This window comes from Chironomus tepperi, unplaced genomic scaffold, assembly GCF_022539635.2.
Source record: "Chironomus tepperi strain 1889 unplaced genomic scaffold, CSIRO-AGI_Ctep_v1 contig_161, whole genome shotgun sequence".
Lineage (NCBI taxonomy): Eukaryota > Metazoa > Arthropoda > Insecta > Diptera > Chironomidae > Chironomus > Chironomus tepperi.
Window position 1 is genome coordinate 1,765,275 of NW_027226283.1, and position 17,187 is coordinate 1,782,461.

At 28.8% G+C, this 17,187-nt stretch overlaps 4 protein-coding genes across 5 annotated transcripts in view; 2 read left to right on the forward strand and 2 right to left on the reverse strand.

Annotated features, from left to right (window-relative positions):
* Positions 1-1,675, reverse strand: part of ASPP (Ankyrin-repeat, SH3-domain, and Proline-rich-region containing Protein) — a 29,418-nt gene extending 27,743 nt beyond the window's left edge. The window contains exon 1 of the mRNA XM_070637056.1: positions 642-1,675. The gene's annotated coding sequence lies outside the window, so the exon portion shown is untranslated. The remainder of the gene's footprint in view (positions 1-641) is intronic.
* A 2,344-nt stretch (positions 1,676-4,019) lies between these two features.
* LOC139088144 (interaptin-like) lies at positions 4,020-6,901 on the forward strand. Its single transcript, XM_070637213.1, has 2 exons — positions 4,020-6,499; positions 6,555-6,901. Exons 1-2 carry the CDS (start codon positions 4,339-4,341, stop codon positions 6,899-6,901), a joined length of 2,508 nt encoding a protein of 835 aa, XP_070493314.1. The 5' UTR covers positions 4,020-4,338.
* A 153-nt stretch (positions 6,902-7,054) lies between these two features.
* LOC139088218 (nuclear factor related to kappa-B-binding protein) lies at positions 7,055-13,001 on the forward strand. Its single transcript, XM_070637333.1, has 7 exons — positions 7,055-8,288; positions 8,347-8,496; positions 8,552-11,829; positions 11,911-12,118; positions 12,178-12,417; positions 12,479-12,629; positions 12,689-13,001. The coding sequence occupies exons 1-7, from the start codon at positions 7,551-7,553 to the stop codon at positions 12,787-12,789; spliced, it is 4,866 nt and encodes a 1,621-aa protein (XP_070493434.1). The 5' UTR covers positions 7,055-7,550; the 3' UTR covers positions 12,790-13,001.
* A 253-nt stretch (positions 13,002-13,254) lies between these two features.
* H2.0 (Homeodomain protein 2.0) lies at positions 13,255-16,441 on the reverse strand. Of its 2 annotated transcripts, none has more exons than XM_070637460.1 (3): positions 16,110-16,441; positions 13,490-13,890; positions 13,255-13,425 (listed from the first exon to the last, which is right to left on the reverse strand). In XM_070637460.1, exons 1-3 carry the CDS (start codon positions 16,393-16,395, stop codon positions 13,270-13,272), a joined length of 843 nt encoding a protein of 280 aa, XP_070493561.1. In that variant the 5' UTR covers positions 16,396-16,441; the 3' UTR covers positions 13,255-13,269. The 2 variants fall into 2 exon arrangements, with proteins under 2 accessions (XP_070493561.1, XP_070493560.1); XM_070637459.1 differs by having other exon boundaries at positions 16,095-16,435.
* Between the last annotated feature and the right edge of the window lie 746 nt (positions 16,442-17,187).

A 17,187-nucleotide genomic window follows, 5' to 3' on the forward strand; every position in this document is an offset into this window, starting at 1 on the left:
GTGCATTATTCATACATGTATTTTTCATGTTGAAGATAAAAGAACTACAAAAATTTTGAGTACTCCTATGGTATTATACGTTAATTCCATTTCAAATTAAAATTCCACTGATAGCTTTCCATTAGCATAAGTATACATATGTACATGTTTATTATGCTCCTCATTTCTATTGACCTTCAAACACATTTCTCCAACATTGTTACAGCATAGATAACGCATTTGAGTCATATGTAAATGTTAAGTTGTTATTGGCATTGAATACAGAAAAACATCAATCATTTAAACTGTTTTTAACAAAATTGTATTCTATTCACATTTATTTCTTGCTCTTAAAAGTAATTTTCATGTTTTCATTTTAAACCGCAAAATAAATGTACACGAAGTGCTGAGAGGCATCCACTTATACAAGTATAACAGCGGAAAGAAGAAAAAAGAAAAATATTCTTTTACTTCATCTCGCTGCTCACATTGGAATTTACTCTCATGATCGCATTTTCTCATACATGAATCTTAAGCATTGAACACAAACATAAAACTTTAAGAGGAAAAAGTAATATAAATGAAAGAAATAGGTGAGGAAGGAATAAATATATATATATATATATATATATATATATATATATTTGAATAGTATTACTTACCAGCTAGAAAGATCTCTAAAGATCCCTGCTGTCAAAAATGTTTAGATTTTTGTGAGTAATCCAAAAACGATAAAAATCTTTAAATGCACCAAAAATTCGTTTTATAATTGAAAATATCTCAAAACTCTTTACTTCCACAAAATCGAATATATTTGAACTAAATATTTGCCAAGCCTAATTTTTTTCTTTCTCTTTCTTTCATACACTTTATAAAATATTTATCACCAATATATTACTAATAGAACTGAAAGAGCACATTTGCCAAAAAATTGCCTTTTGGATATTTCTTTTCTTTTCTTCAAAAAGCACAACCTGATAACATCCAATATTTTATGTTGCGCGTATAGCCACTATTATTTAGAAAATTTATTAATATTTTAAAGCACTTATAAATTTTGGGCATATACAAGTTGATTACTGAGGTATTTAGAAAACGATGACGTCGAAATGTGTTATTCACTTATGGGGCATAGAGAAGTACAAAATTGTACAATACAACATAAACACAAAGGTATTAAAATGTGCATAAAATTTATTTCAGCTCTGTGTACGTGAACTTTTTACTGCCTTCATTTTTTCCATTGCGCTTATTTAATATTTTTTTTTCCTCTTTCTCTCTTTTTGTAAATTGGCTTCTTTCACATTTCACAAAAAACGGAAATTTCCTCCTTGAAATTAATCAATTTCTTTTGCATTTTGCCAACACTTTTAAAACTTTTCAATATTATTCAACGAAACATTCACGATTTTATAAGCTTTATTACTAACAATTGACGAGAAATATTAAACTAATTTCACTTTGCCGTTTTTTTCATATTAAAGACAAAAATTCTTCTCCATGGACCATCGTTTTCTTATTTTTTGATCATTTCTTTCGCTGTTTAACGGTCTTTAACAAATACTATTTCACAATTGAGTGTTTCTTCTCTTTAAAACTTTTTTAAATATATCGAAAAATAACACGTATTAAGAATTTAATAATTTTTTAAGTATTATAAATAAGTAAATTTCACAATTAAAACATTTTAAGTATTAAAACGTACAAAAAATGGAAATAAAGAACTTTACTTAAACTCAACCGATATTGAGCCAATATCAAATACTAACTGAGAAACAGAGTAAATTTTTTATAAGCGTTGTGAGTTAAAACACGACATATACTAAGACTAACAAACAATTAATTGTAGTTTTCGCTCGATTTCTTTTACGTTTCCATTCAAAAAGTCTCGCTCGCTAGAGTTTTTATGTGTTATATCGGCCATACTCGAAAGGTATGTATGTTGAATTTGAAGAGCTATGTAAGTTGAAAGAGAAAAAGAGAATATACGCGAAAGTATATGAATTAAAATATCTTTGACACAGAGAGGCTCTAGCTCATATTTTGTGGACGGTTGTGCCTCATAATATTCATTCCTACAACCCGTCAGATATATTGTAGACTCTCTCTTGAGAATCCAAAGAAATAAAAGAATAAAAAAAAAAACTTTAACACAAACAAAAAAAAATAATGCTTCAGGTGTATTAAAGCATTGTTTATCGATTTACTTATATTTTGGTAATAATGTTTTATTTTTATTCTTCATATTTCTTCATTCGTAAGGAAACACAAGCACCATTACACAGAAACCCTTCAATTTTATGGATATGTGATATTTCGTATTAAATATTTCTGATTCACCTGTACAAAATTGGGAAAATTCCTCACAAAAATTTAGTTCATGTAACACTTATACACAGACAATTTCGTTTTCAATTAAAACAGGAATGCCTTAGGATTACTCTATCGTGCATTCCAAAAATTTTAATTATAAATATGGAGCATATAGCAGAACATTTATTTTTATGAATAATAAATATTTTTTAGTTAGTCTGCTTAGTTCAAAAATAACCAAAAATAAGATATTTGGTCAGTAATTAGCTTATAATATCTAGACAACTAACACAAATGAATTTAAAAAGTTTGAGTTTAATAGAAAGTCTGTAATTTTCGTGCATTGCTTTCCCATGAGTCATCTAATTGTCCTTTTTACTGCTGCATTGAGCGAGAATTTAAAGTTCAAAGAAAGAATTCATAATATTTGGAAAATATTAATCTCTAAAGAATTTCAAAATTACGAAAATGTAGTAAGGATATTCGGTTACAAAATACTCAAGATTTAAAACCATTGACTTATGAAAAACTAGTTATTTAGTATCTCACATTGTTGTATAAATTATTTTTATTAGTATAAGAACTGATAAAAATATTTTACGCCCATTTAAATGAACATCTAAATTTGAGCATATTTTGGATAGATGGGTGTGTAACTCATGATTCTGAAAAAGGAGTGGAATTTTTATTTTAAACATGTAATAAGTATCGACTCACGAATTTGTATAAATGCTGTTTTCTCTAAATATGAAACCTTAGAAATGAAATATTTGGAATAGATAGGTAGTTGATTTGAATCGAAAATTTAATTAATTAAGTTTAGTTGCATATCCAAATTTAATTATCTAGTTACAAACATAGCGTTAGTGAATATATTTGATATCCTTTAATACATGTACTTGATTTTTCAATTTATGACACAACTCCTACACGATCTTAGCACATATTCTTTACCAATCTTTGAGTAATTAGCTCATTAGCGCTTTTGTACATAATGAAAGGATCTTCTAGTCCAAAAGCACTATCACTTCATCTTTTTCACATAAAATCCACATTAATTGCACGACACTTGAGTTTTTAAAAAAGCACTATTGTAAAAGGAACACTGCTGGCTTCTAATTAATTTTCAAAATGTTTGATGTTGAAATTTTCTATGAGAGCACTGATATCGTGATGGTGCTAGGAAAGAATGTTTTCACCCATTCACCAATCTGACATCAGTTCTCTGTAGAAAAGAAACCTATATGAACATAATTAAAGTTTTATGATAACATTTTCTCTCCTTTATATTTAATTTATACTATGTAAAGTATTTACTGACATCAAACGTAGCTATTGAGTTCATATATGAAACTGAATTAAAAAAACCGAAATGACTTGAATTTTATGAAAGCTTTCATGCTACAAATGACAAAATAAATACAAAAGATTTTTTTTATTCATACGTTAAATTACATACATGTGTATAAGGATGAAATTTAATCTGGTGCAGTCAACAATCAAATCTACCTACCTTGAAGCTATTTTCAAATGTTACAGTGCGGTTTCATTTGATACCACATGGTATGTAGCTAAAAATCTTATGCTCAAATATAATTGTTTGAAATTAGATCTGAATGTGTGACATTTTCCTATTTAGTTGTGGAAATTTTATACCATATCATATTTCGATTTAAATAGAATTTAACTCCTCAACCATATTCATTCTGAATGCTGTTTAAAAATTAAATTAAAATGATATTTTTGTGTGTTGCTAGTGAATAGTATAGACGAAAACATCAGGATACCTAATCAGCAATTGAAATGTTGTATTTATAAATGTATATATTATGTGAGGGTAGAGAAAATGCTAAGTGATATACTTCCAACAGTCATATGAAATACAGAAAACTCGCACGAAAAAGTATACAATTTACGTAGTAATCCAAGCGAATCCTTGATATTAAAATTACAGTTGCAGTGACCAGTGAATTTTTTTTGTTAGTTTAAAACAACAAATGTTATAGTGAGGAAGTGAATTTTTGAACTGAAAATTTTATTCTACGAATGATGAATTCAGTATCGGATTTAATTGATAAATTTGATACATTATATAAGGACATTGATATTGAAATAAATAAAATTCAAAACTCTGCAAAATGTCAGCCTCAAAAATACAATTTTAGTGAAAATTCCTCAAAAAATTTTAAAAGTGACAAGAACATCGAAGGTATTTTAAATGCAGCTAAGAAAATTAATGAAGACGTAAAGACGATTGTAGGAAAAAAGGATAAGAGAAAGAAAAATTATCAGCCCCAAAAATCTTTCATGCCACCAATTTGGGATGAGCAAAAACTTAATTACTACGTACAAAATATATTGAATGATATCATGACATCGCCTGTCGAAGAGACAAAAGAGGTTATTCTTGGAACAACAGAAAATAAACCTGAAGGTCATGAACGTTCAACAATTTATGGCGAAAACAAAAATGATGCGAAGAAAAATCTAACGAGAAATGTTGGTACAAATATCCATTTTTTAATTCACGGCACAGAGGAAAACAATTTAAATGTGAAACAGAATTTAGGCGTGATGAGAATGAATAGGAAAACTCAGACAAGCTATCGAAATGACTTGAAAATTGGAGTTAATAAAGCGAATGAAAAATTATTTCCTAAAAAGGTCGAACGCATTGTGAATAATGATGAATCTGTTAATGTAAATTTCAAAAAACACATGAATATACCAAACACCCCACAACAACTTGCATTTTCAGCTACAACATTCACATCAACAAATGGACACAAAAAATCAACCAAGAGTGATGATATTATACATGTTGTCGACAGTAACTTAGTAACAGATAAAACAAAACAAATGAGTGCAGTATTCCTTCCTGTTATATCAATAAAGAGTAAATGTTGCATACAAAAAGTTTATAATTTTGAAGTTTCGCCGGCTGTTACTGAAGCAAATAGAAAGGAATGTAATAAACGTAATGTGAAATTTTTCGACTTGGAAAAGGAGAGTAAATGTATTGATTCTCAAGAAAAAGCTTCACATATTGAACATGTTGAAGAAAATACAGTAAAAGAAGCGACTGAAAGCAAAAACACACTTATCAATATCCAAGACGTAAAGAATGTATTGCGTCATCATAAAGTCAACGTTGACGATGGAAAAATTCATATCATAGTTAAGAATGTTAGAGAAAAGGACACCAAGAAAAAGAAAATTAAAAGACCTAAAGAATTTAAAAAAGTTGGATATAAAAGGATTGAAAAAAAGAATGTATTAGATAAGAAAAAATTACCGCCTGATTCTAACAAGAATGAGAAAATTAAATGTGAAGCAGATTCATCATCTTCATTAACTGATGATGACAGGAAGTTATGTGACATATTAAAGTTTTATGGTGAAATGAATGAACCGAAGAAAAGAGGCAATAAAGATGAGAATATATTATCACATGAAGACAGGTACACAACTTATCCTTATCCTACCAATACATCTTCAAATGAGACTCATAATAATTTGATGACAAATGAGGTGAAGAATGGCAATGATCTTGAATATAATAATATTACAGAGAGCTTTCAGTCAATTTATAAATTAATCGAAGCTACATTTCAATCAAATAATGTGGAGACGAAAGTCTATGAGAACGAAGATGAAAATGGAGTGAGTGAAATGAATCAAGTCATAAAAATGTCAGAAGAAAATATCAAAAAAGCAGAAATGCTCCTTCAAAAATACCAGATTACAAAAGACGAAATGTATCCGTTTACTCTAGATAAAACCCAAAAATCTCCTCACAATTCGATGACAGAAAAACCCAAAATATTTGATGTGAACCATGAGGTCAATTCAAATTCTGAACGACGTGATAAGGGAGATGAATATAATGCCAATAATTCATGTCATTTCAAAGAGACATCTGCTCAGGATATGAATGAAGGGTCATTAATGCAATGCCAAAACTACGCGACATTTACCGAAGAATTACAGCACAGAATGCAGCGAAATATTGAAACATCAGATATGTGTATTCAGACGACAAGTGATAAAGCACTTCAGACTGATGACAATTTTAATTGGAAATCGAGATTTTACTTTAAATCAGTTTATGATAATTACAATAACATCGACTTTGACAAATCAAAAGTTTCGTCTATTAAGAAAATAGATAAGATTCCAAATGTTGATGAAAACATTGACAGTTCAGGTACCTTTATAATTTTTAAAAACAAACATTTTTTCTAATGTTTCTTTACTTACAGTTCCTTACAATTCAATCTATTCAAATGATGACGAAATTTTAAAAGTAGCTAATAAGTTTTTGAGATCAATTGAAAAAGAAAAGAAGAAGAAAAATTCTGCAGAACATTCTTTCAATGATTATAATTCTCAAGATTTAACAGAATTATCATCATATAGAAGTACGCCTTTAAGTGATATACTCTTTCCAAATAATATGGATTATGAAATTTCCAATGAGAGCAATTCTGAAAAACCAGTACTATCTCATTACAATGTAGAATGCACAAGCTCTGGTGGCGAATTATTAAGCTTGGGAGAAGTTAAAGTTTCTTCATCTTTGAGTGAAGAAAGTTCAATTGATTTTTAAAATAAATAAAAAAAAAGTTATCCTATTTTTATATGAATAAAATAATTTTATATTTATTGTAACGTATTTTATTGTTTTGAATTTTTAAAATATCGAAATTAAGAAGGGGGATTGTTGCTATGACAAAATTGAAACTATCGATATCGAAACCTTCTCGAGAAAAATACAACATACAATTCATTGAAATATTTAAATATTTTCAAGATTACGAAAGCATTATTAATCTACACATACTTTTGATTTTCTTCATTAAAAATTTAGTTGTGACTGTATAGCATATTGAAAGAAGAGAATTGGAAACAATATAAAAGACTTTAAAAAATCTTGTCAAAGATTAGCTTAGTGTACTGTGAAAAAAAATATGGGAATGGTTAAAATAATAAGTGAATAATATTCAATTATATAATTGAATCAGAAGAATTCATTAAAAGAAAGAAAAAGAAAAAGAAAATTTGTAGTCTAAAAAGAAGGAATATAGTGAACGATACATATATAAAGTGTAGCTAAAAAATTTATATCAAAGTGATAAATTTTTTAAAAAATTGTAAAATAACACTAAAGTTTGCATATCTGTATTAGTTTCACTTTTAGTGTAGCATATCCGAAAGGGAATTTGTGAAATTTCGCTTAAATGTAGTAATTTATCAATATGAATTCAGATTGTTTACTACAAGATCAAGAAAACATTTCAGACTCTGAAAGTTCAGAAGCTACAATCCTCTCATCAAATGAAAGTTTTAGCGAATCTGTTCCAGATAATTGTGAGATTGCAAAGATTTTAGATCATAAATTACAGCTTCCAAAAGATTTGTGCGAAAATAGTCAAATTTTCCATGAACTTTTCTCAACATCTACATGGAATGGATTATCAAATGAAGAGCAAGAGCATTTAAAAAAGTTTCTTCCTGAATTCCCTGAAAACTCGAAACAAGAGCAGGAAAATACGGTGCAGCTGCTATTTTCAAATAAAATATTTCGTTTTGGACAGACACCACTGGATCAGTTTCATGCAAATCTTCAAGATGGTAATTACCGTCCAGATATTGCTCATTATCGAAAATGTATTTTAAAAGAAGAAGAAAGAGATCAACGTATACGCGAATGTGAAAGAATAAGTTTATTGGCTGAAAAAATGGTAATATCGCGAGATAAACAACTAAGATATGCCTATACATCTGGAGATGCTCCTCACTTGAATTCTGATGATAAGTTATCACGTTCAAAACTATCAGCATCGATTGCAGCGATGCGTGGAAATAAAAGATATTTTCAAGAGCTCCTTAAAGTCTTTGATGAGCTAAATCATTCATTATCAGATGATGAAACTATTCCAAATAGATCACATCTGCAATTGACAAAGAAACAAATTAAGCAATTTAGTGATCAGGTTTGTAAATATTTAATCAAAATAAAGTATAGATTTTAATCTAATTAATGATCTTTAGGATAATGTTGAATCTGGAGGCGATTTTAGAATTGTTAGCACAACATCAACAAAGGAAAAAAATTGGGATCATATGACGGAATCGATAATATCCAACGAAAAATACAAGCAAATGCTTAAAAACTATAGAAAGAGGAAAAACATAGAACCGGTAACTATAAAATATTTTTTTTTATTGTAACTTTATATTAATCGTTGATTTTTAGGATCATGCTGAAATGGAAATAGGTGAAATAAAACTCAAAGATATAATTGCAAGGTCAAGCATTTTAAATTCGAAGAAAATTTTAATGGGAAACAATTATACAATTTCGAATAAAAAACCATCAACAAGTGATTCTATTCGAATAAAGCTAGAGACATCTACTAAACCTGCTATCAACTTAGCAGGAATAGCAGCAAAGAATCAGGTTCAAAAACCACAAAATAAAAATCTATGTAAGGTTGATGTTCAAGAAAAACCACTAAAATTAGGATCACAAAGTGAAACTGATGAAGAGGATTGGATTAAAGCAAATATTATAAAGATTGAGCCTAATGAAAATTCTATGCAATCTAAAGGAAATATGAAATTTGATCAAAAGGTTCAAAAGCAACAACAGAAGATGAAAATTCCATATCAACTACAACAACAAGTAGCAAATACTAATGTGTTTAAAAGAAAGAGATCAAACATTGACACTGTTCAACCTAGAGCTGGTAAAAAAATTATCATAGATGCCGGAGGTATCGTAAAGTCATCATTTATTACAAAGAATGCATCTTCAAGTCAGAATAGTATCGTAAAGAAAAATACAGTCCAGGATACTTCAATGAATGCTGAATATGAAGTTGTTGAATATTCTCCTGAATTGACTCAAGATACTCAAAATTGCTTCTTAAGTTTGATTAGAGATATTTTTTGCTCTACCACTGATCATCGAATTAAATTAGAGGAATTGCGTAAAAGAATTAATGTTTGGCTAAAAAATCCTGTTGCTCTAACTAACACGTGGTACAAGGATGTTGAACAATGGGGTAGCTTATTAATATCAGCTGTTCATTTCTTATCTGGCGAATTTCTAGATCAGCCACAACATTTTGTACCTTATTTAGAATTTAAATCACAAATGAATATTTATCAATGGATAGGAGCTGGTCGTGATAGTGATGCACGAATGCTTAGTTTAAATCAATATTGGTTGAGTCGACGAAATGAAATGGGAATTAAGGCATCAAATGCGATGAAACAAAAACCATTTACAAAGATATTGACAAATCCTGAGAAAAATGAAAGCAATTACCTCTTGCAGAGTATTTCACCACCAAACCATCGTTGTAGATCGACTTGGAAAGTGCAAAATCCTACAAAATCAGAACTTGCTGAGTTTCAAGCACAAGAGCAGAAAAGATTTGAAAATCCATACTTTCCTTTCATTTACACTCAACATGGATATGAAAGTGTTGTTGGTCCATTACGTGATATGCATTTACCTGTATCAGTTATAACAAAAGCAAGAGATAATAATATATTAATACCTGATCGTCCTAATTATATTACTACCGTTGCCATAGTTAGAGATGCAATAGCCAGATTGCCCAATGGGGAAGGCACATTCGATGCTATATGTGAACTTGTAAAATATAGCAAGTTTTTAACTTTAAATTTATCTGAAAATGTCATAAGATCTTTTGTTAGTACAGCTTTAGATACAATTAGCTCTGAAAATCACGATTCTTCAGCTAAATTTGATAATAAAAGAAAGCTATGGGTTTATATGCATCGAAATCGTTCTGAAGAAGAATTTGAAAGAATATATCAACAGCAACAAGGAAATATCAAACCAAAAAAAACTGTGTACCGAAAAATAAATCCAATGGAAAATATAATTCGGGTATCAACAAACACATCAGGCAATGGAACAGGAAATGCTACAACTATCAAAGTTTCAAAAATCAATTCAGAGTCTGAAATGATGCAGCAAATACCAGCGTTAACAGCTTTTGACACTAAAAAAATTAATCAAGTTCATTCATCACCTCCACCATTAAAAATTTCACCAAAGAGATTTATTAAAACTGTTAACAGTGACAAATCAATAGAGCCTTTTGATGTTGAGGCTTCTTTAGATGCACATACTACTCCAATAGTGAAAGTAGCTGATAATAAAACAAGCCGAGTAATACTTAAAGCAACTTCTCAAATGCCACAATTACAAACAAATAATATAATCCAAGGCGCAATAAGTACTGCAAGGTCACAATCACCGAAAGTTACGACAGTTTTAGGATCCAAAAAAATTATTGGAAAACCAGTAGTTATCGGACAAAATGAAACAATTTCAATAGTCAGCCAGTCTAATCCCTCTAATAGTTCAAACTACGTAGTAACTATGAGCCCATCCAATGGAGACAAGATGAGATCAAATGAGATTTCAGCAATACAATCTTCGACGATGCAGCAAGCAAAAACTACAATGTCGCAAAAGAATTATGTAATGGTCAGCGCAAATAATGAAAAGATGTCTCCTTCACAACAGTCACAAAAATTTATAATAGCATCATCATCTCCTCAGCTAGCCAGTCAAAAAGGTGGAAAAGTAATAACGCTTCCAAGAAATCAAACTCCTATGCTATCACAGCAAAAACAGATTTTAACAAATGTAATTGTGCAGCAACAAAAAGCAAAATCTGGACAGCAAATTTTATTTTCTACAAACAATACACAAAAGATTCCGCTCTCAATCAACTCATCAGTTCAAACATCCTCTACACCAACATCACTTATCCAGATTCAACATCCATCAACATCAGTAACAACTTCAAACCTCAGCTCACCAAAATCAACTGTTTTCCAATTAAGACAACTAAAACAAGATGGTAGTCAGCAAACTATGATATTAAAACCTCAAATGGTTAAAGCTGTTAGTTCGAATAGCGATGTGCCTGCTCCTCCATTAATTGTGAATAAAATTTTAAAATCAACTTCAAACTCAATTTCACAAGGATCTCAAATAATAACAACAACTGCACAAAAAATATCAACAGAAACAACAAGTAGTCCAATATTTGCTCGAGTTGTTTCTGCAGGCGGTCGTCAACTGATAGATGGAATTATGCCGAAGAACGCTGGAACATTCAAATTGGCTAATACTGGAGGAGTTCAACAAAACGTGCTTCAAATTTCTGGTTCGCCTCAATACACCGTGGTTTCTAAAGGAAAAACTATTGTATCACCAAACACAAAAATCACAACTTCTAAAGCCAATACATCGACAAATCTGACTTCAACACAAAATATATTGATAACTAGTCATACGAATAATAATAATCAAGCTATAATGCAAGCTTCACCACCTACTCCTAATCAAGTATCTCCAGTTCAACAGCAACCATTAAAAATTGTACAAGGTGGTACAATAACTGCACAACAATTGCTAAATGCTAAACTTATTAATGTTCAAGCATTAGGCAATAAAGGTTTTAAACCATCCAGTGGTATCAAGTGAGTTGTAATTGTCAAATTTAATTTGATTTGGATTTTTAAATCTATTTATGATAATTAAATAACCATAATTTTTTATAGGATGATTAATACTCAAGGATATATAACAAATTTAGGAACTAAAACTGGAGGTGTTCCGATAATCATTGCAGGAAAAAGCACGAATTCAACTTCAACTAATCAGACTGGACAGGGAATAGTTTTGCAGGCAAATCCTTCCCAAAATAATACTTTCATTTTGAATCCAAACCAAACAACATTGAAAATGCAAGGAAATATTATGAATCAGGTACTTACAATTATAATTAATTATTTAATACTTTTTATCAATAAAAAATGTTTTATTAGTCTCAGCAAACAGTTGTATTAGGCAATCAAGTGCTTAAAGTACAGGCATTGAATCAAATGCAAGCTCAAAAACAAGGTACATCTTCAGTCAAGTCACCAACAGAAACAGTTGTTTTAGCAGCTGGAAAAAATCAGACAATCCATAGTCCTTCGTCAACAAATCAAGACGGAAAACAGATGAGTGTAACAAATTCATCAGGACAACAAATTATTTTGGGATCTACACTTAAAGTTTTGAAGGTATTTCTTATATATAGCTGTTGTTTTTTAATAGTTTAACATTTTTGTTTACTTTTGACAGAATATGATTAATAAAAACAATAATATGAACCAACAAACGGCGAGAGTTGTATTAACACCATCTCCTGGTTCACAGGGAGGCCAATTCACTCAACAAATAATACTTCCAGCAAATTTTCAGGGAATTAAAACACTAAAAGTGATACAACAAGGTATTTAAAATTTTATTTGTACTAAAATATAGAAATTAAATCATTAAATGTTTTCACAGCTCGATTAGTACCGAATAATGCAGGCAATACAAGTGCTGGGGTGACTGATAACAAAACAATCACGTTAGCAAATAATCAAGACGAAGGGATAAATGAGTAGAATTATCAGTTGAAGTCTAAACTAGGACCAATATATTTTCGAGGATTTGTATATCTATAATATTAATTAAGTTTTTAAAAATCTCAATATTATTTTTCTATCTATTTCATTCATTAAAAATCCAAAGCCTTTCTTTCTCTTTTTGAAAAAAAAAAATATTTCATTCAAATGTTATAACTTATAAGTAGTTCTTATTGACAATTGTTATTAAAAATAAAATTTATACTTATTTATTGATAATAAAGTTGAATAAAAGAGGAAAATGTGAAGAGAATTTCAACACCCTCAACAACTGTTCTTATAAACAAAATTCTTTTTTTTCTCATTAAAAAAAGTTGAAACACATCCAATAAGCATGGAATGTATTTTCTCAATCAACTCGAATATGTCTTGTAGGAAATTCTAAACAAAAATCGTTGTTTATAAATTATGTATATTTGTATTTTTTATTCATTTTCTCAGTTTTCTATATCATATATTCTAATGATCAGTAACAACATCAATTTCTGTATCTTCTTCATCGCTACTAGTAAATTGTTCGTCATCGTCATTTACATCTGAGTTTTCATGTGAGTTTACAATTTTTCCATTAATTGTAGTCCCACGGGTTGAATGACGCCATTTCATGCGACGATTCTATAGTTGAACAAATAAAGTATATAAAAATCAACAAGCATATTAGGGTGCGCATGAAACTAACCTGAAACCACACTTTTACTTGAGAATCTTTTAATCCTAATCGTGCTGCCAATTTTTTTCTATCAGGTTTCGTTATATATTTTTGAAATTCAAATTGACGCTCTAAGCCTTTTCTTTGTAGATTTGAAAATACTGCTCTTGACCATGATCGTTTTCTCTTTACATTTCCATTTGAAGGAATCATCCCTGCAACTTTATCTGCATCTGATGCTGATTTTACCATTTTTTGATTAAGATACTGTACTGTACTTGTGTTAGGTGATAACTGAGCGATTGAAGGTAGTCTAAGAATATTTTGATAAACATTTATGGCAGAGAAATTGGAAGATGAATTTGATAAATCAGTCATCGATACTTTTCTAAGACTTGATTGAAAATAACTCGGCGGTTGATGCATATATCCTGTAATAAATTTTCAATGAAAAATGTATGTATATTATTGTTGTTAATTGCTTCCTGTTCCTACGTTCTTAAATTTCTTTGATTTATATCGCTAATAATATAAATAAACATTTCAAAAATTATACTGTGCCATTATTAGATTACATTTGGCATGGATATAGTTATAGGTATATCGTGAAAATTTTAAGTAGAAATTAAAATAGTCTTTAAAAAATGATAAGAATTATTCGCTTATAGCTCGCGCTTAAAATTTCTTTTGATCGTGAGAAGAAAAAAAAATAAATTTTCCAAATATTTATTCTCAATTAACAAACGAATATTACCTCTTTATGCCTTTCATTTTAATTTTTTCCACCAAAATCTTTTCAAGACTCATGATCAAATATAAACAAATAATTAAAATTTTCTTCAAAAGCTTTTCATTTTTCATTTCATTCCTTTCAAAATAAACGTGCATTTAGACTAGTTTTGACTAACTGACCATTTGGAATACTATGGACCTTCAGTTGTGAGTTTCATGAGTAATCTTCAATAACTAGTTGTGGAATTTTGATATTTTCCAAACATTTCAAATAAGAGATTTTTATTAAAAAGCAGAAATCTAAATTGTTTGTGATTATGCGTCAACGTGTTCCTGTTTTCTCTCAGCATTTTCTTACTTAAGAATTTTACACTTGCGTCTTTATAAAATTAGTATCAAATGTGTTGCGAGCTTAATGAAAGGTCAATTAAGTTTTCATTCATTGGTCGTATTAATTAAGCATAGAGATATTTTTTATTATCCTCATTAATAACATTTTTTGAACTCAAATTTTGTTACTGTATCCTATGTTTGAAGTATATCCGATTTCAATAAATAAATATACCGTCGGATCATTTAAATACATTGTTATAAAAAATTAATTACATATTTTCATCTCTGTTTGACACATATTTTATGGGGTTTAAGATTTCAGATATTAAACGTGTCGAAACAAAATAAATGTGAAGTTTTTGCTGAATCTATCAAATTTAATCACTGCAATTATTAGGCTTTTTAAGAATTAAATCTATGCGAATTGATTACAAAACATGGAGTCATACTGCTTGAGTGTTTTTTAAAGGTTTTCATAACTTTTAAAAACTCAAATGTCTTTAAATGATTAGACTGAGCATCAAACTGCTTGATGGAAATTCGCGGTCCAAAAAGTGTCTCAAAATATTTTTATTTATTTGAATTCTAATCATGTGATTAATTAACAATGAAAATAATCAAATTTAAGAATAGCTTTATATTTGACAATTTTACAATATATTTAAATTGAGATTTGAATTTCCTACTTAAAAATTGAATAATATTGACATCCCAATGAGGTGTATATTTTCTTTGTTAGAAGAACTAAGCAGCATTTCAAGCTAGTAATGGAGTTAATTTACTGGAATTATGTATCCAAGAAAATATAAAATAATAAAAAGGAGTTTAACTAGTTTATGGCAAGTTAATGTTCAATTGGTCTTCATTTTTGTCATCTTGGAATATTTTTTGGCTTATAATTGAAATTACCAGTAAAATTTTATATTATCTGTTATGTAACTTCGCAATGAAAAATAACTTAGTAACCTGATAATCAAGTGCACTTTGCTATGCGTATTCAAGAACTTCTATCCTAGCTTGATAAGCTAAACAAGAAATTTAATTTGAATAAAACAATAAAAACAATTTGAACGCATTTTCACAAAAAAGGAATTTCCTACTCTGAATCCAAAAAATAAGAAAAATCGATTAATGGAATTCTTGTTTTTATCATTTAATAATGATCATTAGTACTTAAATAATACTCTTGAGAACGAATCTTGAGTTATCATGCTATCATCACTACAATATAATTTTCATTTAAACTTATAAAACAACTTTAGTTTGTTTACATCATCATCGCTCTTAAATTTCATCTAGTAGCAATAAAAATCTCTTTCTATATTATTCAATAATATGTTGAAGTGAAAATAAGTAATTACTTTTTTCGTGTATACAGATGTGTGGAAAAGTTCACATTCTAAAAGAAGAAAATCATACGAATTTCCAGCTATTTGTTTAAATTTACTTTTCCTGACTATTGATTCTTTCCAGATTGCCACTTTTCAAATTCTCGTTAAATGCATCAAAATTTTAAGTGAACTATTTGTATAATATAAATTAATTTATATATTTTTTTTCTATATCCTACCATTATGATTTTTACCAAATCTTAGTGGAAATGGTTTAAGGATGCAATTTTGATTAGATAATCCATTAATATTTGTGTTGATAAGTTGTTGGTGTAACAAATTTAAACCTTGATAATTATTTCCTGTTTCTGTTTCTGTATTATTTTGCACTAAATTTAAAAACACTCCTTTATCTTTAATTTCATCTATTTGCTTAATTAATTTATCGTCACTTTTTGATAATAATCTATCCACACCAAAATTAAGTTTCATTGATTTACTAACTGTATTATTATTATTATTATTATTAACCTCATTCATGTCACTTTTTAATCTTATATCCGAAGATGATAAACTATAGTCTCTTGGTAAATTTATATCCATTTTTTTAAATTCAAAATTAATTTTTTTTTTGCGTATATTCCTTCTTGTTATTAATTTTACAACGTATACGAGATGAAAATCATCCAACTTGACTCAATGAAGCATGAAGTAAGACTGATCATTCGTATAAGTATTCAGAGTAAATATTTTTTTAACCAAACGTAGCGAACGAAATGAAGTCAAACAAGTCCTATACTAAATGTATATTGAAAAGAAAAATGAATTTTTATTCTTCTACTACACAGATGCTTATACGCTGAATTTTCTATATCAACACCGTTTTTACTTGAAGAGATTCAGGATGTACGATTACTGTAAAAAACGAAAATATTTCATCCTTGAATAAATCAAGCCTCAAATCAATTAGATAACATTTATAGTATTGTCATCACCCACAAACAGGTAAAGAGCTAACAGAAATACTACTACGGTACATAAAAGCCGTCTCTTTGCCTGTTAGTGGACTATGATCCTTAACATATATATTAAAAATCATTTGATTCCTTCATATAGGAAGCCGATAAAATTAGAGAAAGAGTAGCTTTAACGGTTCGAATATGAAACTTCTTTGAACGATTGGGCGGAGCATACACAAACTTTTCCAATTGGTTGAATTGTTGATAAGTTCACATAAAGTCATTTTGCTCATTATTCAATTATATCAAAATTATATTTAATTGTGTGTGATTATTGTTTTTTAATTTATTTATTTATTTTTTTACATTGTTA